General features: G+C 48.9%; 1 protein-coding gene across 1 annotated transcript in view; it reads left to right on the top strand.

Moving 5' to 3' along the window:
• The window catches only part of LOC147090578 (chloride channel protein ClC-Kb-like), a 151,758-nt gene that overhangs the window by 28,445 nt on the left and 100,795 nt on the right, over nucleotides 1-22,518 (top strand). Inside the window, exons 5-9 of the mRNA XM_085977326.1 lie at nucleotides 1,570-1,647; nucleotides 2,858-2,936; nucleotides 12,362-12,487; nucleotides 14,162-14,246; nucleotides 16,666-16,767. Of these exons, the coding sequence (XP_085833452.1) occupies nucleotides 1,570-1,647; nucleotides 2,858-2,936; nucleotides 12,362-12,487; nucleotides 14,162-14,246; nucleotides 16,666-16,767 (470 nt within the window). The remainder of the gene's footprint in view (nucleotides 1-1,569; nucleotides 1,648-2,857; nucleotides 2,937-12,361; nucleotides 12,488-14,161; nucleotides 14,247-16,665; nucleotides 16,768-22,518) is intronic.

Here is a 22,518-nt window from a genome sequence, read left to right as displayed (position 1 = left end):
TCTCAGAGAGTAGTGAGTCACTCAGTGCCGGCTGGTGCGGTGGGTGCTGACTCTCTGCCTTCAAGAGGGGGCTGGACCGGTTCCTGACTGGAGCAGAGGTTGCACCATAGAGAAGGTCAGTGTCTTTACAGACAACACTTGGTCCGTGTGATCTCCCGGGACAGGTTTCCATCGCCTGAGAGTAATTTCCCAGAGTATTTTTTTCCCTTATGGGATTTCTTCTCTGCTTTTCTTTTTTTTTTTGCCTCTCCCGGGAGATGATGCGGCTGCGGGGGAAGGGAGGGACGGAGGAAGTTGTCTCCTCGCGATGCTGCACCCATCACCGGCGGGGGGGGGGGTGGTGTGGGGCCGGCTCGACGGGCCAGCTGGGCTTTTCCTGCCCGTCCGTCAATTTCGGATTCGTATTTCCGTCACTGCCAACTCATGTTTGAGTTCCGCCTCGGGGTCAATCTTTACAGACTGCTGCCCACGATTTCTCGACCGGGCGCTGCCAGTGGGCAAGCCGGTCCCTTGCCAGCAACGGGCATTTTGTGAAGTCCGCCTTTGCATCTCAAGTGATGACGAACTAGGGTTGGCATGGTGATGCTGAGCCACAGTGGAAATAGTGGGTTTTAATAGGCTAAAAAAAAATCTATCTCTTCGACCAATCTTTTGAGGGCAGAAGTTATGCTGTAGCTGTACAAAGCCCTGGTTAGACCACACCTGGAGCACTGTGAGCAGTTCTGGGCACCACACCTTAGGAAGGATATATTGGCCTTGGAGGGAGTGCAGCGTAGGTTTACCAGAATGATACCCGGACTCCGAGGGTTAAATTACGAGGAGAAATTGCACAAACAAGGGTTGTATTCCCTGGAATTTAGAAGGTTAAGGGGTGATCTGATCGAAGTTTTCAAGATATTACAGGGAACAGATAGGGTAGAGAGAGAAACTATTTCCGCTGGTTGGGGAATCCAGGACTAGGGGGCATAGCCTAAAAATTAGAGCCAGACCTTTCAGGAGTGAAATTAGGAAACACTTCTACACATACAGGGCGGTAGAAGTTTGGAACTCTCTTCCGCAAATGACAATTGATGCTGGGTCAATTGTTAATTTTAAATCGGAGATTGATGGATTTTTGTTAACCAAAGGTATTAAGGGATAGGGGGCAAAGGCGGGTTTCGCAGATCAGCCATGATCTCATTAAATGGCAGAACAGGCTCGAGGGGCTAAATGGCCTCCTCCTGTTCCTATGTGCCTGTCCTAATATCTCCTTATATGGCTCGGTGTCAAAATCTGTTTGTTAATCGCTCCTTGGGACGTTTTACTACGTTATAGGAGCTATATAAATGCAGGTTGACGCTGTCGTTGCTTGTAGAATGATACAACACAGAAGGAGGCCGTTCCCAGAGGTCAAAGCAGGAAGGGGTCACGGGCAGACCAGTAAACTCATCAACGGCGTGTCATTACTGCCCCCTACCCCCCTCCCACCCCCAACCCCTCAGCCATCCTCCATCCTCTTAGTACTGAAGCTGGCTTTATAACTCGCAGGTGATAGTATCACACTGAATGACGTCTTATTCTTGTTTACAGGGTCCCTTCGTTCACATGGCAACCATCCTTGCCACTTTGCTAGGAAAAGTCATGGTCAAATTCGCAGGAACCAAAGAGGTAAGCCTGGATTGAGAAATGTAGTGAATCCAGACATAGCAGATTCAAGGCAGAGACGCTCAACGGAATACGCCTTTTCTCAGTCACTTCAGTTGTATGGAATCCCAATGGCCCAAATTGCTCCCAATTCAACCCTGTTGCAAAGGACCTTATCAGGCTTCCCATTATTCCCCTTGCGCTCAATTCCAGTGGACCATTTGCTCCCCATTGAGTGTCGGACGTGACTCAGTGGGTCGCACCCTCGCCTCTGAGTCAAGTGGTCCTGGATTCAAGCCCCACTCCAGAGACTTGAACACAAAAAATCCAGGCTGACACGCTCAGTGCAGTGCTGAGGGAGTGCTGCAGTGTTGGAAGGGCCGTCTTTCAGCTGAGACATTGAACCGAGGCCCCCCCCCGTCTGCCAGTTCAGCTGGATTTAAAGATGCCATGGCACTATTCAAAGAAGAGCAGGCAGTTCTTCTGGTATCCTGGCTCACATACCTCCCTCAAACAACAACATCACTGACGTCTGGCTGATGTTGACCTCTGGTTCATGTTGCCCTCTGGCAGATGTTGACCTCTGGTTCATGTTGCCCTCTGGTTGATGTTGACCTCTGGTTGATGTTGACCCCTGGTTGATGTTGTCCTCTGGTTGATGTTGACCTCTGGTTGATGTTGCCCTCTGGCAGATGTTGTCCTCTGGTTGATGTTGACCTCTGGTTGATGTTGTCCTCTGGTTGATGTTGCCCTCTGGTTGATGTTGCCCTCTGGTTGATGTTGACCTCTGGCAGATGTTGCCCTCTGGCAGATGTTGTCCTCTGGTTGATGTTGACCTCTGGTTGATGTTGTCCTCTGGTTGATGTTGACCTCTGGCTGATGTTGACCTCTGGTTGATGTTGACCTCTGGTTGATGTTGTCCTCTGCCTGATGGTGTCCTCTGCCTGGTGGTGTCCTCTGCCTGATGGTGTCCTCTGCCTGATGGTGTCCTCTGGCAGATGTTGTCCTCTGGCAGATGTTGTCCACTGCCTTATGTTGTCCTCTGGCAGATGTTGTCCTCTGCCTGATGGTGTCCTCTGGCAGATGTTGTCCTCTGGCAGATGTTGTCCTCTGCCTGATGGTGTCCTCTGGCAGATGTTGTCCTCTGGCAGATGTTGTCCGCTGGCTGATGTTAAGTGCCTCTAATGATGTCTTATGCAGAGGCCCATTTGTTTTCTTTCTGTCCTTCACATAGAATAAAGGACGCAAGTATGAAATGCTGATCGCTGGCGCTGCGGTCGGTGTTGCCTGCTGCTTTGTGGCCCCTGTTGGAGGTAAGGACCTTCTGTCTTGCACCCTTCCTTCCCTCCCAACCGTTTTAAAAAATGTGTCATCCATCAGCTCTTCAAAAAAAAAATAAGGAGGTCACATATTACTTGGAAAATAGGAATCTAAATGGGGTAGCGGAGCAAAGAGATCTGGGAGTACAAATACACAAATCACTATAAGTAGTGACACAGGTTAATAAAAAAAGCAAACCAAACACTGGGGTTTATTTCTAGAGAGATAGAATTGAAAAGCAGAGAAGTTATGTTAAACTTGTATCGAACCTTGGTTAGACCACACTTGGATTACTGTGAACTCTTGTGGTCGCCATATTATAAAAGGGATATAAAGACACTGGAGAGGGTGCAAAAAAGATTTGCAAGAATGATACCAGAACTGAGAGGTTATAACAATCAGGAAAGGATGAACAGGCTGGATCTCTTTTCTCTTGAAAAGAGAAGGCTGAGGGGTGACCTAATAGAGGTCTTTAAAATTATGAAAGGTTTTGATAGAGTGGATACAGAGAGCGTGTTTCCACTTGTGGGGAAGAGCATAACTAGAGGCCATCAATATAAGATAGTCACCAAGAAATCCAATAGGGAATTCAGAAGAAACTTCTTTACCCAGAGAGTGGTGAGAATGTGGAACTCGCTACCACAGGGAGTGGTTGAAGCGAATAGTATAGATGCCTTTAAGGGGAGGCTGGACAAACATATGAGGGAGAAGGGAATAGAGGGTTACGCTGATAGATTTAGATGAGGAAAGACGGGAGGAGGCTCGAGTGGAGCATAAATGCCGGCATGGACTGGTTGGGCCGAATGGCCTGTTTCTGGGCTGTAAATTCTACATAATTCTATGTAAATTCGATGGTCCGGTTGCATTCGAAAAGGGTTCAGAGACGAGTGAGCAGGATGATCCCAGGCTTTAGGCGGCTAAGTTTTGAAGCAAAGTTTAACGTAACTAAACTTATCTTTGCTGGAGGGAAGACGACTGAGGGGGAGGTATGATGCGGATCTTCAGAGCAACGCAAGGTAGAGATCAGGTTGAATTAAGTTCTTTAACTGGGACAGCGAGCATGAGACTAGAGCGGAGGGGGTGTAAACTGCAGCCTGAGGGCCCCCCACCCCGAGCACTGGCTAACCACCTCACCGAGACCACCAGCTGATTTTATTCGGAGGTTTGGAAAAGGCTGTTGCCTCATCGGTGTACAAGTGCTAAATCTGAACACCAAAAGTACTTAGTATCAGCGAAGTTTTAAAAATTCGTTCCTGGGATGTGGGTGTCACTGGCAAGTACGGCATTTATTGCCCATCCCTAGTTGCCCTTGAGAAGGTGGTGGTGAGCCGCCTTCTTGAACCGCTGCAGTCTGTGTGGTGAAGGTACTCCCACAGTGCTGTTAGGGAGGGAGTTCCAGGATTTTGACCCAGCGACGATGAAGGAACGGCCAATATACTTCTAAGTCAGGATGGTGTGTGTAACTTGGAGGGGAACTTGGAGGTGGTGGTGTTCCCATGCGCCTGCTGCCCTTGTCCTTCTAGGTGGAAGAGGTCGCAGGTTTGGGAGGTGCTGCCGAAGAAGCCTTGGTGAGTTGCTGCAGTGCATCTTGTAGATGGTACACACTGCAGCCACGGTACGCCGGTGGTGGAGGGAGTGAATATTTAAGGTGGTGGATGGGGTGCCAATCAAGTGGGCTGTTTTGTCCTGGATGGTGTCGAGCTTCTTGAGTGTTGTTGGAGCTGCACTCATCCAGGCAAGTGGAGAGTATTCCATCACACTCCTGACTTGTGCCTTGTAGATGGTGGAAAGGCTTTGGGGAGTCAGGAGATGAGACACTCGCCACAGAATACCCAGCTCTCTGACCTGCTCTTGTTGCCAAAGTATTTATGTGGCTGGTCCAGTTAAGTTTCTGGTCAATGGTGACCCCCAGAATGTCGATGGTGTAAGGAATTAGCCACACGCTAGCGGGGCTGGGGTTATTTGTCTCTGGCCAGTCAGAAGCCTCTGAGCTGCTCCAGGGACCCCCTTGCGGTTTCAAAGCGCTCCACTATTCCTGAGTTCTGACCCCCCGGACTTACTCGGTGGCGATGTAGACAGAAAACAACGTGACTCGTGGTTTGGGTGCAAAACAGACCAGTATTTATTGAAAACAAATGAAAGAAAAATAGAAATGGCTCTTATGCCTGGTGCAACACTTTTGCTTAAACGCTGTACACTTAGTGTCCACTAGAGGGCTCCCTGCTCAGTGCAACTCTCTTTTATTTAATATACATGCAGTACACTCAGTGTCCACTAGAGCGCTCCCTGCCCAGTGCAACACTACCTTATTTTAAATACAGTACTTTAATATAGACTTTTAAAAAATAGCTACACAGCGTTCATCACAGCACTTCAGCTTGATGCAACACCCCTTTTAATACAGTTTTACATACAGTACTTTAAAACAGCTACTCCTTTTTAATACAGTTTTAAATACCGAATTCAATGTTCACTATAGCACTTCTCTGCTAGGTGCAACACTGTCTTGCTTAAATAGGGGAGGAGAAACGGACACAACGAAGGAAATCGACTAAAATCACAATTCTAACGAAATTCCCACTTTACTCCCACCCCTATACCTATCCTAAGTTGCCTTGTGGAAGGCCAGAAAAACATATGCTCACCACTGGAAATGCCTGCTCCGTGTCATGCGAACTTAGATCTTCACTGCCCCGAAGTGAAAAACACCCCAGTGTTTTAAAAGTAAACTGCTGGTGTTTCGCTTCTACAGGCAGACTCCCACGCTGTAGAGGGACACGGAGGCGAGGCCAGAGAGAGAGAGAGCTTCTGGGAAGCTATCTTTTATACCCCCATTTGGGGCCCACCCAAATCCTGATGTTTCTGGGCTAAAACAAAAGGGATCCAACTGCCCCATTGTCCAGTAACGGGTTTGAATGTGTTCTCCCATTCATTTAAACGGTTTCTCTTCAGTTTGGATGTGTCCACTTGATATACAAACAAATGCTAATAGCATTCAATTTCTTTGTAAACAAAGCATTGTCCTGTGGTCATCTGGGATCGCAATTGATTGACAGTCTTGAGTGCTTAGCAAACAAAGTTCCTTTGTTCATGCTGGCAGTTTCAAGCACTTGATCTTAGAGTCAACATTGTAGAACGTTCTGTAAACAGGCATCGATTGTCCTGCTGCAGGGCGGGGAGGGGGGGGAACTCCCCTTTGACAGATTTTACTGCCATTGAACCTCTCTTCACAGACTCACACACACAAGCTGTTTCCAAGCCCCTTTGTCTTCGGCCATGTGGTCTGACGGCCATTTTGATCCCTGGATTTTTTTTAAAGGTAAATCACCCAGGGATTCTTTAATCAAAAAAATTAATCTTCGGAGCTGTAAATTATTGCGAAATCTTACAGTGGTAATGCCGTTGAATGTCAAGGGGCGGTAATTAGACTCTCGCTTGTTGGAGATAGTCATTGCCTGGCACTTGTGTGGCATGAATGTTACCTGCCCCTTATCAGCCCAAGCCTGAATGTTGTCCAGATACAATTGATTAGTCGGAACTTGGACCCCACCTGAAGCTCCGTGGGACCCTAGTACGAGACCCACAAAGATAAAACCCCGTGGAATGGACCGATACAGGGGCTTAAAGGGTTAAATTACGAGGACAGGTTGCATTATATGTGTCGTAAGAAAACTACTAGGCACTTGGTCGGAGTATTAAACAAGGCTTTAATCAACTGTTTTTCAACATGGAGATCTAGTTGTGTCCTTCACTAGTTCCTGTTAAAGAATGTCCTGCACAAGGTGGGCCCATGCCCTAGTATTTATACTCTCCCTGGACAGTGCCACCAGCAGGCCGCCCAGTATTATTACATAAGTCATTTTCACATGAATGAAAAGATTCATGTGAATATGGTTGGCTTGTATTCCCTTGAGTTTAGCAGTGTGAAGGGTGATCTAATCGAGGTGTTTAAAAGGACTCAATAGCACTTTAGCCCAGCGTTGTCCCACAGGAATCACTGACCTGCCACAATTTTGACACCAACGACACTGCTTTAGCCACAGGCACTCGTTTTAGTTTTTTTTAAAAACGCCGCACACACAATACAGGTTAATGTACTTCACGCATGCAGATTTATGAAAACATCGACCGCCGTTTGGTGACCAAGGGAGTAAAGCAGCCACAACGATCAAAAAACACTCGCACTCTCTGCTTTTCCTCTTACCATTTTACCAACAAACACGCAAAATGGTTAATGTTCACACGCTCACGCCATGCGAATATGAGATCACATGACCAACGGCAGTGTCTGTCGCCCATTTTTATTTACTAATCGGAAAAGCAATTCGCCACTCCTGGATTCCCAATTGGCCACGGCTGGAGGCTAACATATTGAGCAAGAGTGTTTTAACACACTCCCCTAACACACTCCCCTAACACGCACAACCTAGCACACTCCCCTAACACACTCCCCTAACACACTCCCCTAACACGCACAACCTAGCACACTCCCCTAACACAATCCCCTAACACACTCCCCTAACACACTCCATTAACACACTCCCCTAGCACACTCCCCCAACACACTCCCCCAGCACACTCCCCCAACACACTCCCCCAGCACACTCCCTTAACACACGCCCCTAACACACTCCCCTAACACACTCCCTTAACACACTCCCTTAACACACTCCCCTAACACACTCCCCTAACACACTCCCCTAACACGCACAACCTAGCACACTCCCCTAACACACTCCCCTAACACACTCCCCTAACACGCACAACCTAGCACACTCCCCTAACACACTCCCCTAACACAATCCCCTAACACACTCCCCTAACACACTCCATTAACACACTCCCCTAGCACACTCCCCCAACACACTCCCCCAGCACACTCCCCCAGCACACTCCCTTAACACACGCCCCTAACACACTCCCTTAACACACTCCCTTAACACACGCACAGCCTAGCACATGCCCTAACACAGTCCGAACTCACCCCTAATAAACACCATCCCTAACAAGCCGCCGAGCATGCACCCCAATACAACCCTGAACACACCCCCCTAAACAGATCCGCGAACACACATCCCTAACACACACCCCTAAACGGGCCTCATAACATGCCCCTTAAAATGTTTAATACGCCCCAAACTAACCCTAGCAAACCTCCTAACATACCCCCGACACGTCAACTGGCGTACCCCTTAACACACCTTTACGATGGCAAAGGAAGAAAGAAAGAATGACTGACTTGCATTTATATAGCGCCTTTCACGACCACCGGACATCTCAAAGTGCTTTACACCCAATGAAGTACTTTTGGAGTGTAGTCACTGTTGTTGTAGTTTTATTTACTAATCGGAAATGCAAGTCAAAACATCTGGATTCCCTTGTATTCCCTTGAGTTTAGAAGTGTGAAGGGTGATCTAATCGAGGTGTTTAAAAGGATTCAATAGGGTAGATGCACGTCTGGATCAGTTGACAAGCAGCGAGTATAGGAATAGTAGGATAAAACAGGTCAAGGCATTGCTGGGGAACTGGTGCAGGAGGGAGGGCTTCAGATTGCTGGGGACATTGGGACCAGTTCTGGGGCGGGCTGCACCTCAACAGAGCCGGGACCAATTCCCTCCTGGGGGAGATTAACTAGTGCTGTTGCGGGAGGGTTTCAACTAATTTGGCAGGGGGATGGGCACCAGGATGAAATATTGGCGAGGAGAAACAAGGTGCATGGAGGGCAGAACGGTGGCATAGTGGTTAGCACTGTTGCCTCACAGTGCCAGAGACCCGGGTTCGAATCTGGCCTCGGGCGACTGTCTGTGTGGAGTTTGCACATTCTCCCCGTGTTTGCGTGGGTTTTCTCCGGGTGCTCCGGTTTCCTCCCACAGTCCAAAGATGTGCGGGTTAGGTTGATTGGCTATGATAAATTGACCCTTAGTGTTAGGGGGATTAAATAGGTGGGGTTACAGGGATAGGGTGGGATATGTGTTGGGGTTACGGGGATCGGGTGGGATATGTGTCGGTGCAGGCTCGATGGGCCGAAATGGCCTCTATCTGCACTGTGGGGTTTCTGTGATTCTGTGTGACTGAGGAGGCAAATAGCACCAGTGTAAAGAATAGTTCAGAACTAGGAGGGATCAGACAGCGGGGAAATGCGAGGCAATCTAAGATGGGTTTGGAGTGCATGTGCGTAAATGCACATCGCGTGGTAAATAAGGTTGGTGAGCTGCAGGCTCGTCGGTCTATGATATTAGTGGCAATAACAGACCTGGCTCAAAGAAGGCGAGGATTGGAAATGTAATATTCCTGGCTGCATGGTATTCAGGAAAGATAGGAAAATGGAGTGGGTGGCAGTATTGATCAATAAACTAGTATATCACTGGAAAGGTATGATGTAGTTGAGGGGTCAAACACAGAATTTATTTGGTTAGAATTAAGAAACAGTAGAGGAGTTATTACGCTACTGGGTGTATACTATAGGCCACCAAATAGTGGGAAGGAGATAGGGGAGCAAATTTGCAGGCCAATTACAGAAAGGTGCAAGAACTATAAGGTAGGACTAATTGAGGACTTCAATTATCCTAATATAGACTGGGATAGTAACAGTGTAAAGGGCAATTAGGCAGAGGAATTCTTGAGAAGTGTACAAGAGAACTTTCTTGAGCAGTGTGTTTCCAGCCCAACGAGGAAGGAAGCCGTGCTGGGTCTAGTTCTGGAGAATGAAGTGGGGCAAGTGGTGCACGTTTCAGTCGGGGAGCATTTGGGGAACAGTGATCACAATATCTATTGATGAAGTAACAGAGAGGGTTGATGAGGGTAGTACGGTTGATGATGTGTATATGGACTTTCAAAAAGCGTTTTACAAAGTGCCACATAATAGACTTGTTAGCGGAATTAAAGCCCATAGGATTAATGGACAGTGGCACCGTGGAAATGACATTGACTAAGAGACAGAAAGCTGAGAGTGGAGGTGAACGGTTGTTTTTCAGACTGGAGGGAAATTTACAGTGGTTTGCCCCAGGGGTCAGTATTAGGACCACTGCTCTTTCTGATATATATTAATGACCTGGACTTGGGCATACTGGGCATAATTTCAAAGCTTGTAGATGACACGAAACTCAGAAATGTAGTAAACAATGAGAAGGATAGTAACAGACTTCAGGAGGATGTAGACAGGCTGGTGAAATGGGCAGACACATGGCAGATGAAATTTAACGCAGAGAAATGTGAAGTGATACATTTTGGTAGGAAGAATGTGGAGAGGCAATATAATCTAAATGGTACAATTTTAAAGGGGGTGCAGGAATAGGGAGACCTGGGGTATACGTACACAAATCATTGAAGTTGGCAGGACAAGTTGAGAAGGCCGTTATAAAAGCATATGGGTGTTATGTCTGACATTTGTGATAGGCACTCGATTGCCTTGGCCTGAGCACATGGAGTTTGATAGTGCTGTTATCATTGTATTGTGTATAGGTATTCGATTGCTTGTGCCTGGGAGTGTGTGTGTGTGGCAGCCATTATAAAAGCAGCATGAACTGAACTCTGCTTACGGTCTCTGGATTATCTTTGCAAACGCAACAATGGGATTATAGAAACATAGAAGATAGGAGCAGGAGTAGGCCATTTGGCCCCTTGAGCCTGCTCCGCCATTTAATGAGATCATGGCTGATCATCCAAATTCAGTACCCTGTCCCTGCTTTCTCCCCATATTCCTTGATCCTTTTAGCCTTAAGAAATATATCTAACTCCTTCTTGAATATATTTAATAAGTTGGCCTCAACTGCCTTGTGTGGTAGAGAATTCCACAGGTTCACCACTCTCTGGGTGAAGAAATTCCTCCTCATCTCAGTCCTAAATGGTTTACCCCTTATCCTTAGACTGTGACCCCTGGTTCTGGACTCCCCCGCCATTGGGAACATCCTTCCTGCATCTAGCCTGTCTAGTCCTGTTAGAATTTTATAAGTTTCAATGGGATCCCCTCTCATTCTTCTAAACTCTAGCGAATGTAAGCCTAATCGACTCAATGGCCTAGAAATTCAGTGGGCTGCGCCACCCGTTAGCGCCTTAAGAGGGCGCTAAGTGGGTCGGAAGAAGTGGGTCGGAAGCCACTGGCCACGCCTCCCGCTAAATTTAGCGGGACGCTAATGGCGGCGCTAGCCGTTAGCGCTGCGCCGCTACCAATGACGTCATCGGTGTGCGCAGTGCCCCGCTACTGCCCCAATCGCGAAATTTAGTTGCGCCCCCTGCTTTAACGCTGGTCGCTATTTGCGACCGGTTCAGGGGGGCCTACCTGTGGCGGTAGAGGCGCTGAGGTGCGGGGCGGCCATTTTTTTTGCCTCCGCGCTGCCGTCCCCGGCCTCCTGGCCTCCTGAGCCCCCCCACCACCCCCCCCGCCCCGTGGAGTGCCGGCTATGTTCCAAGAGCCCGGCACTTCTCCTCAGTGCCGGGCTCTTTTGCCAGCACTCGCATTTATCCACATTATACTGCATTTGCTATGCACCTGCCCAATCACCCAACCTGTCCAAATCATACTGGAGTTTCTCGGCATCCTCCTCACAGCACACACGCCCACCCAGCTTTGTGTCATCTGCAAACTTGGAGATATTACATCTAGTTCCCATGTCTAGATCATTAATATATATTGTGAATAGCTGGGGTCCTAGCACCGATCCTTGGCTTTAATAATAGAGGCGTAGAGTATAAAAGCAAGGAAGTTATGCTAAACCTTAATAAGTCACTGGTTAGGCCTCAGCTGGAGTATTGTGTCCAATTCTGGGCACCGCACTTTAGGAAGGACGTCAAGGCCTTGGAGAGGGTGCGGAGGAGATTTACCAGAACAGTACCAGGGATGAGGGATTTCAGTTATGTGGAGAGACTGGAGAAGCTGGGGTTATTCTCCTTAGAGCAGAGAAGGTTAAGGGGAGATCTAATAGAGGTGTTCAAAATCACGAATGGTTTTGATAAGAGTAAATAAGGAGAAACTGTTTCCAGTGGCAGAAGGGTCGGTAACCAGAGGACCCAGATTTAAGGTGACAGGCAAGACAACTAGAGGCGAAATGAGGAAATTATTTTGTACGCAGCGAGTTGTTGTGATCTGGAACGTGCTGCCTGATAGGGCAGTGGAAGCAGATTCAATAGTAACTTTCAAAAGGGAATTGGATAAATACCTGAAGGGGGAAAAAAAATAGCTGGCTATGGGGAAAGGGCAGGGGGGAGTGGGACTAATTGGAGAGCTCTTTCAAAGAGCCGGTATAGGCACGATGGGCCGAATGGCCTCCTCCTGTGCAGTACGATTCCATGATTCTATAAGAGGCAAGCCTTGTCTTCCCATTGGTGGGCACAAGGCACCGGGGGCCCTTTGTTATCTGCAGAGTTATTCATGACCGCTCCAAGGCTGAAGTCCCGTTGTTGCTCTTCTCGCCCACCCCAGGTGTCCTGTTCAGTGTGGAGACAACAGCCACGCATTTTGCCGTGCGGAATTACTGGCGGGGGTTCTTCGCCGCCACCTGTGCTGCTCTGATGTTCCGGGTGCTGGCCGTGGTGAATAATGAACACGGTACTGCATTGAAGTTACTTAATGTCTGCATTGAACACAAAGTAAGAAATATTGAGGCATGTTACTGGGCTGTGCAGAACCAGGCAAGTCCCCCAGTTCAAATACTAAGACTGCCTACCTCCACCTCCGGTGCATCGCCCGACTCTGCCCCTTGCCTCAGCCCATCTGCTGCTGAAACCCTCATCCATGTTTTTGTTACCTCTAGCCTTGACTACTCCAAGGCACTCCTGGCTGGCCTCCCACGTTCTATCCTCCATAAACTTGAGGTCATCCATGGCCGCCCGTGCCCTAACTCGCACCAAGTCCCGTTCACCCATCACCCTCTGTGCTCGCTGACCTACATTGGCTCCCGGTCCGGCAACACCTCGATTTTAAAAAGCTCATCCTTGTGTTCAAATCCCTCTATGGCCTCGCCCCCCTCCCTATCTTTGTAATCTCCTCCAGCCCCACAACCCCCCCCGAAATATCTGCGCTCCTCCAATTCTGGCCTCTTGAGCATCCCCGATATTAATCGCTCCACCATTAGTGGCCGTGTGTTCAGCTGCCTGGGCCCTAAGCTCTGGAATTCCCTCCCTAAACCCTCTCTTTGCTCCTTCAAGATGCTCCTTAAAACCTACCTCTTTGACCAAGCTTTTGGTCATCTGCCCTAATATCTCCTTATGTGGCTCGGTGTCAAATTTTGTTTGATAATCGATCCTGTGAAGCGCCTTGGGACGTTTTACTACTTGAAAGGTGCGATATAAATGCAGGTTTTTGTTGTTCAAGCTCTGGCCTGTGACAATCTCAGCCAGGGCAGCAATAGGATATAGTGTTGCCAACTCTCGTTGGTTGAATTCCTGGAGATTTCATCACATGACCTCTCACCCCTAACCAGCCCACCCAGTCAAATAGCCTATTTTTGTCTCCATTTCCAATCTCTAAATAATGAATAAGCAAAAGAAAATGGGGGGTGGGGGGGAAATACTTTTTTTCATAATGCTTCTCTGATTTTATTCTCCTGGGTTACTCGCAGCAGAGTCCAGGAGATTAACCTGTCATTCATGGAGACTTTCGAAGCCCTCCTTGTCAGACCCTCACGCTATATGACACCTGACGTCCTCCCCACCCACTGTTCCCAGACCCCAGGTAAAGCTCCTGTTGCTCAGAAGCTGCACGCCCTCCGATTCACTGTGAGCAATGCCTACTTTGCACCAATCCACATTTTTAACTTGCATTTGCCACCTGTTGACCCAGTTACGTGAAAGACCTAAATCTGTCTTTCCTTTTCCTCTTTCATGGGATGCGGCCGTCGCTGACAAGGCTGACATTTATTGCCCATCCCTAGTTGCCCCTTGAGAAGGTGGTGGTGAGCCGCCTTCTTGAACCGCTGCAGTCCCGTGCGGTGAAGGTACTCCCATAGCGCTGTTAGGGAGGGAGTTCCAGGAATTTGACCCAGTGACCATAAAGGCACGGCCGATATATTTCCAAGTTGGGATGGGGTGTGTGTGGCTCGGCGGGGAACTAGGAGGTGGTGGTGTTCCCGTGCGCCTGCTGCCCTTGTCCTTCTCGATGCATTATCTTCCCTGTGTTGGTATCGTTTGACCCTGAGAGAAGTTGACTGCTTGGATTCTTGGCCACACTTTGAGTGGAGTGAACCATTTGGCCAACTCTTTATGCCGTTTATTATTCCCTCAGAAACAGTCGCTGTGCTCTTCACCACCAACTGGAAAGTGGAGTTCCCCTTCGATCTGCCGGAGTTCCTGTCCTTTGCCATTCTCGGGTAAGACGGGAAAATATTCAGAAAGAAAGGACTTACATTTATATAGCAATGTGGTCTACATTAATGATTTGGATGTGAATGTAAAAGGTATGATCAGTAAGTTCGCAGATGACACGAAAATTGGTGGGGTGGTAAATAGCGAGGAGGGAAGCCTCAGGCTACAGGACGATATAGATGGGTTGGTCAGATGGGCAGAACAGTGGCAAATGGAATTTAACCCTGAAAAGTGTGAGGTGATGCATTTTGGACGAACTAACAAGGCAAGGGAATACACAATGAATGGTAAGACCCTAGGAAAGACAGAGGATCAGCGGGACCTTGGTGTGCATGTACATAGATCCCTGAAGGCAGCAGAACAGGTGGATAAGGTGGTTAAAAAGGCATATGGGATACTTGCCTTCATTAGCCGAGGCATAGAATATAAGAGCAGGGAGGTTATGATGGAGCTGTACAAAACGCTGGTAAGGCCACAGCTGGAGTACTGTGTGCAGTTCTGGTCGCCACACTATAGGAAGGATGTGATTGCATTGGAGAGGGTGCAGAGGAGATTCAACAGGATGTTACCTGGGCTGGAGTGTTTCAGCTATGATGAGAGACTGGACAGGCTGGGGTTGTTTTCCTTGGAGCAGAGAAGGCTGAGGGGGGACCTGATTGAGGTGTACAAAATTATGAGGGGCATAGATAGGGTAGATAGAAAGGAACTTTTCCCCTTAGTAGAGGGGTCAATAACAAGGGGGCATAGATTCAAGGTAAGGGGCAGGAGGTTTAGAGGGGATTTGAGGAAAAACGTTTTCACCCAGAGGGTGGTTGGAATCTGGAACTCACTGCCTGAAAGGGTGGTAGAGGCAGGAACCCTCACAACATTCAAGAAGCATTTAGATGAGCACTTGAAACGCCATAGCATACAAGGCTACGGACCAGATGCTGGAAAATGGGATTAGATTAGACAGGGCTTGAAGGCCGGCGTGGACACGATTGGCCGAAGGGCCTCTTTCTGTGCTGTATAACTCTATGGGCTAGAAATTCAGTGGGCTTTGCGCCCAGTTACCGCCCAAATAGGGTTTCTGCGCCAGTGTAAGAGGGTGCGCTGATATTCAGCGCTGCGGTAATGGCGGCGGTAGCCGGTAGCGCTGCGCCGACACCGATGACGTCATCGGTGTGCGCAGTGCCCCGGTTCCGCCCCGCTTCCGGCCCAAACCCCATATTTAGTTGCGGCCGCCTCTTCTGCAGCGGCCGCAAACAACGATTGAAAAACGGGGCCGTACTGCTGCGCTACTGGGGCGCTTTAAGGTGGAGGTGCGGCCGGCCGCTTTTTCAGCGGCCGCCTGCCCGCACCTCCTTCCCCGGCCTCCTCCACCACCCCCCCGCGGCATTGCCGGCTGCTTTCCGCGAGCCCGGCACTTCTCCGTGGTGCCGGGCTCATTTGCCGGCACAATCCAGCGGCGATCTCGCTGTTGCAGGCACCTCCCCCTTAAGAGAAGGAGGAGGCCTGCAGTACCGCAGCCTGCCGCTCCGCAGCGGGTGGCGCAGCGGGGCCTACAGCGCAGAAATTCAGTTTCAGCGCCCCAAGCGGGGGCGGGCACACCCTGGAATAGCGCCCGGTTCCGACTTGGGGCGCAAAAGCCGAATATCTGACGGGCGCACCTGGCTCCGCGCGCAGCGCTAACTTTTGGGCATTAGCCTGCTGGCGGGCCTTAACTGAATTTCTAGGCCTATGACTCTAACTTTCACAACCTCAGGACGTCCCAAAGCGCTTAACAGCCAATGAAGTGCTTTTGAAGTGTAGTCACTGATGTAATGTGAGGAAGCATGGCAGCCAGTTTGTACAGAGCAAGATCCCACATACAGTAACGTGATAATGACCAGATTTTCTGTTTTTTTGATGTTGGTTGAGGGATAAATATTGGCCCAGGACACCGGGGGTAACCCCCCCTGCTCTTCTTCGATATAGTGCCCACGGGATCTTTTACGTCCACCTGAGAGGGCAGATGGGGGCCTCGGTTTAAAGTCTCATCCGAAAGGCGGCACCTCCGACTGTGCAGCACTGCACTGGGAGTGTCAGCCTAGATCACACATCGAAATCCCTGGAGTGGGACTTGAGCCCAGAACCTTCCAAGGCAGAGAGATGCAAGTGGTGACGACTAAGCCAAGTTTTCAGTTGGAGAAAGTGGAATTTGGGTGCAGACAGGATTAGACTCGACTGCGATGCCTCCTACGGTTCAACAGCCTGCCGACACCAACGGCCGAGGCTCACACACGAATGAACCTTGGGTAAGGTGTCGGGGCGTGCACGCGGAGCTGACAGCTTCTGGATGGTGGGGGTGGGGGGGTGGTGGGGAAATTGGATAGAAAATTGGTAAAATAAAGCAGAGCAAAAATTCGCATGGGGTGAATAACCTCCTCTCTCGAACTTTCCCAGGGTGGTCTGTGGATGTCTGTGTTGCGTCTACCTATTTTGCCACCGGAACCTCACGATATTCATGACCAACCATAAGAAGATCTCCAAGTTCATGGCCGACAAGTGAGTATTTCCGCGAGAAGGTGGGGGTCATTGCACAGTGTCGAAGCAGTATGGCGTCGCTCCTTGTGCACAAGTCCTTCTCCCTGCACCTTTGAGGTGCTGAAACCAAATAGGTAGAGCTTGCATTGAATAGAGCGCCTTTCACAACCTTGGGACATACTTGCATTGGAGGCAGTGCAGAGAAGGTTCACTAGGTTGATTCCTGGGATGAAGGGGTTGACGTATGTCGAAAGGTTAATAGAAACATATAGAAGATAGGAGCAGGAGTAGGCCATTCGGCCCTTCGAGCCTGCTCCGCCATTCAACGAGATCATGGCTGATCATCCAAACCCTAGCACCCGGTCCCTACACCGACAGCCATCCCACCCAAGCCCTATCCCCGTAACCCCGTAACCCCACGTATTTAATCCCCCCTAACACTAAGGGCCAATTTTTATCATGGCCAATCAACCTAACCCGCACATCTTTGGACTGTGGGAGGAAACCGGCGCACCCGGAGGAAACCCACGCAAACACGGGGAGAATGTCTGTGTGGAGTTTGCACATTCTCCCGAGGCCAGATTTGAACCCGGGTCCCTGGCGCTGTGAGGCAACAGTGCTAACCACTATGCCACCGTGCTGCAGGTTGAGCAGGTTGGGCCTATACTCATTGGAGTTTAGAAGAATGAGAGGTGATCTTATTGAAACATATACAAGATATTGAGGGGGATTGACAGGGTAGATGCTGAGAGGATGTTTCCCCTCGTGGGGGAATCTAGAACTAGGGGGCATAGTTTCAGGATAAGGGGTACTCAAGGAATGTGCTGATCAGCTGGCTGATGTCTTCACCGCCATCTTCAATCTGTCATTGGCCCAGGCAGTAGTCCCTACATGCTTCAAGACCGCTACCATTATTCCTGTGCCAAAGCAAACGGCTGTGACGTGCCTGAACGACTATCGACCTGTCGCACTCACACCCATCATAATGTAGTGTTTCGAGAGACTGGTCCTGGCTCACATCAAAGCCAGTGTTCCCGCCTCTCTTGACCAACACCAGTTTGCCTATCGTGCAAACAGATCAACGGAGGATGCAATCACAACTGCTCTACACTCTGCACTGAATCACTTAGATGGTAAAGAGACCTACATCAGAATGCTGTTCATAGACTACAGCTCAGCATTCAACACTATCGTCCCCAACAAGCTGGCCTCCAAACTCCACACTCTTGGCCTGAACACTTCCCTCTGCAACTGGACCCTGGACTTCCTAACAAACAGACCCCAGTCTGTCAAATTAGGTAACCACACCTCCCCCCCCCCTGACCCTGAACACGGGGGCCCCACAAGGATGTGTGCTGAGCCCCCTCCTCTACTCCCTCTTCACCCACGACTGTGTGGCTGTTCATGGTTCCAACACCATCATCAAGTTTGCGGATGATACCACGGTAGTAGGCCAGATCACCAACAACGATGAGTCAGCCTACAGGGAGGAGGTCCAGCATCTCGTGAAGTGGTGCGCCGATAACAACCTGGCCCTTAACATCAAGAAAACCAAAGAAATCATTGTGGACTTCAGGAAGTCTAAAGGCGGAAGTCACACCCCCATCCACATCCATGGGGCTGTGGTGGAAAGGGTGGACAGCTTTAAGTTCCTCGGAGTCCACATCACGGAAGACCTCTCCTGGTCCCTCAATATCTCCTCTCTGGTGAAGAAGGCCCAGCAGCGCCTATATTTCCTAAGGAGGCTGAAGGGATGTAACCTGTCACCCCTGATCCTCTCTAACTTTTACCGCTGCACAATAGAGAGCATCCTGACGAACTGTATCACAGTGTGGTATGGCAGCTGTAGCTACTATGACCGGAAAGCCTTGCAGCGGGTAGTCAAAACTGCCCAACGCATTACCGGCACCCGGCTACCGACCATAGAGCACATATACCAGAAACGCTGTCTACGGAGGTCACGGACCATCATCAAAGACCCTACCCACCCCAGCCACAGTCTGTTCGCCCTCCTGCCATCTGGGAGACGCTACAGATGCATTCGCACCCGAACGACCAGATTTAGGAACAGCTTCTTTCCCAGGGCTGTCATCCTACTGAACTCCACAAATAAACTCTAAAGCCTGCACATCTGCCAATGCACTTTATTATGTTTATGTTTATGTATTACAAGCCAAATGAATGTTGAATGTTTAAATGTCTTAATCTAAATGTACACTCTCGGGAGCCGCAAGCCTACATTTCGTTGTACTGCACTTGTGCACTAACAATGACAATAAAGTTGATTCTGATTCTGATTATGATTTAAAATGGAGATGAGGAGGAATTTCTTCTCTGAGGATCGGGAATCTTTGGAATTCTCTACCCCAGAGAGCTGTGGAGGCGGAGTCAGTGAATATATTCAAGGTGGAGATTGACAGACATTTGAACTACAGGGGAGTCCAGGGGTACCGGGAGAGAGCGGGAAAGTGGAGTTGAGGCCAAGATTGGATCCGCCATGATCTTATTGAATGGCGGAGCAGGCTCGAGGGGCCGATTGGCCGACTCCTGCTCCTGTTTCTTATGTTCTTATCCCAACTACTTCCCAGCCAATGGAGTACTTCTGAGGTGTGTTACATTGAATTTTCCACCACAGAAACAGTCCATTCGGACCAACTGGCCCACGCCGGTGTTTATGCTCCACACGAGCCTCCTTCTCACCCTATCAACATATCCTTCTATTCCTTTCTTCCTTGTGTTTATCTAGCTTCCCCTTAAATGCATCTATGCCATTCGCCTCAACCACTCCCTGTGGTAGCGAGTTCCACATTCCCACCACTCTCTGAGTAGTAGTGTAGTCACTGCTGTAAAGTTGGGAAACACCTGGATTATGTGTCCGAATCTCTAGAGAGGGGTTTGAAGCCACAACCTTCTGATTCAGAGATGAGAATGGGTATCACTGAGCCCTGGCCAAGATTTTTTATTGCACTTTCTCCGATCAATCTCTTTTTTTCTCATCACCTCCTCCCCTACAATCGGCGGTCTTTTGAAATTGAACTCGGCACCGCCCAATGAATTTATTGTTGTCTTATCTTGTCTGTACCTACGGGAGTTAAGTTTGAATCCAGCCCAGACAAATAGGTCCCCTCTGCCTGCTAGTTATGAGGCTCCTATGGGCCTATACTCTCTGGAGTTTAGAAGAATGAGAGGTGATCCCATTGAAACGTATAAGATTCCGAGGGGGCCTGACAGGGTAGATGCTGAGAGGTTGTTTCCCCTGGCTGGAGAGTCTAGAACTAGGGGACACAGTCTCAGGATAAGGGGTTGGCCATTTAGGACTGAGATGATGAGAAATTTCTTCACTCAGAGGGTTGTGAATCTTTGGAATTCTCTACCCCAGAGGACTGTGGATGCTCAGTCATTGAGTATATTCAAAGCTGAGATCGATAGATTTTTGGACTCTAGGGGAATCAAGGGACAATAGAGAGCATCCTGACGAACTGTATCACAGTATGGTATGGCAGCTGTAGCTACTATGAGCGGAAAGCCCTGCAGCGGGTAGTCAAAACTGCCCAACGCATTACCGGCACCCGGCTACCGACCATAGAGCACATATACCAGAAACGCTGTTTACGGAGGTCACGGACCATCATCAAAGACCCTACCCACCCCAGCCACAGTTTGTTCACCCCCCTGCCATCTGGGAGACGCTACAGATGCATTCGCACCCGAACGACCAGATTTAGGAACAGCTTCTTTCCCAGGGCTGTCATCCTACTGAACTCCACAAATAAACTCTAAAGCCTGCACATCTGCCAATGCACTTTATTATGGTTATGTTTATGTATTACAAGCCAAATGAATGTTGAATGTTAAATGCCTTAATCAAAATGTACACTCTCGGGAGCCGCAAGCCTACATTTCGTTGTACTGCACTTGTGCACTAACAATGACAATAAAGTTGATTATTATTATTATTATTATATTATCAGGTGTGAAAATGGAGTTGAGGTAGAGGATCAGCCATGATCTTATTGCAGGCTCGAGGGGCTGAATGGCCGACTCCTGCTCCTATTTCTTTGTTATGTTCTTATAAAATTAGTTTGTGACAATCTTGATTCAGGCCGTAACTACTACTAATTCAGCATAGATTGGCATCAAACAGGCAATCTCACTCAGAGGCCACAGGGATGCTTAACAAAACAGTGAAGCAGTAGAGGAGTTCTTCTGATGTTCAGTATTACCTCCTTCTGTATTATCTTCTGGGTATGGGTTTGTGTAGTCTAACCATTAACAACAAATATTGACAACGCACTTAATGGAGGGCACGTGCGATGACCACCCCATTCTGCCATCATTTTAGAAAGAGGAAAGGTAACATGCCACTTGACCACTCTGTACAGGCTAAACCCTCTGTTGGATTTATTTATAGATAAAACTACATATAATAGCAGAGAGATCGGCAAGATGCAATTCAGTACAAAAATCAAACTGGCACTAACACAAACAGGATTGGCTATTTAAAAACAGGCAGCATCCATAATTGTCACCTGTCCTCTCAGCCTCCTCTGACAAACACACATAGGGCTGGATTTTGTCAATGGTGACGTGATGGAGGCGGGACTCCCAGTTTTTGGGTTGTAGTCCCGCCTCCATTGATTTGTGGCCAACCCACGCGATTTTCCCTTGATTGATCTTGTTGAGCCCACCCAGCGGGCTCAGCAGGCCAATTAAGGGACACCCGGTTACAGGTGACATCAGGGATTGACATTTCATCTGTCAAGAGCTTTTGACAGATGAAATATCAGCATTTGACAGCTCTGTGAAGCTGTCAAACACTGACAATCTGACTTCTAACTTGAGTTCTTCTCCACAGACTCAGTTAGAAACCTCTCCAGAACAGAAAGCAGAACGCTGCAACTTTTGACAGCTCGCGGCCATTCTGCTTTCTGTGCCGGTGAGATGAGGGACTCCCGAGACCTGAAGGAAGGAAGCCTGCATTAGTAAGTAAAGGTAAGTAAAACTTATTTAAACACTTTACACACACCAAACACACTTACCTGTGCACTCATGCACTCATCACTCACCTGAACACCGGACATCTCGAACCCTCCAAGCCCTTCAGCCCGACGGCTCGCCTTGCTAACTTGGTGTGGTTTGGAGCCGTCGGGCAGCCCACACTTCAGGGCTAAAAATAGGGATTAGGCCAAAAACTGCCTGTTAACTACCTGTTAACAGGCAGTTAATTGGCACTAATCCCCTTCCCGCCTCGGGGAGGCGGCTCCCAGCACAGGTCGGGTACCCGCCTCCTGGGAAACGGGCATGGAGGCGGGTGGGGGGCGGGTTGGGGAAGGGTTCATGCCCCCCGATTCTGCAATTTTCCCCCCACTCTCGCCTCCAAACCCACCTCCACGGGGCTTGGAAATTTGAGCCTACAGCCTCTGATGAATAATTACAGAAGGCAGTTTTTCACAAAGTTCCAACTGCCCCTTATGCAAAAGAGACCAGGCAAATAGAAAAGTGAAGATCATAGGAGGGTCCCGGTGTCTTTTCCTATTGTCTTTAGCAAACCTTATCTAAGCGGGTTCGGTAGCATATGTAGTGTCCGCGCCTTAATAATACACGGACTGCAGGAAAACAATAAAAGACTGACGGACAGAAGCCTGCTATGGCTTTCTATACAGGGGTGGTCACTGCCGGTACTGCAGTATAGAATCAGTTCTTCTCTTAAAGGTACATACACAACAGCATAGTGTTTATGTTACTGGACTAGTAATCCAGAGGTCTGGACTA

Source organism: Somniosus microcephalus, unplaced genomic scaffold (assembly GCF_052327205.1).
Source record: "Somniosus microcephalus isolate GS21.2 unplaced genomic scaffold, FLI_Smic_1.0 unresolved_chr4, whole genome shotgun sequence".
Classification (NCBI taxonomy): Eukaryota; Metazoa; Chordata; class Chondrichthyes; order Squaliformes; family Somniosidae; genus Somniosus; species Somniosus microcephalus.
Note: the sequence above shows the minus strand (reverse complement) of the source record. Positions and strands in the feature narration are given on the sequence as shown.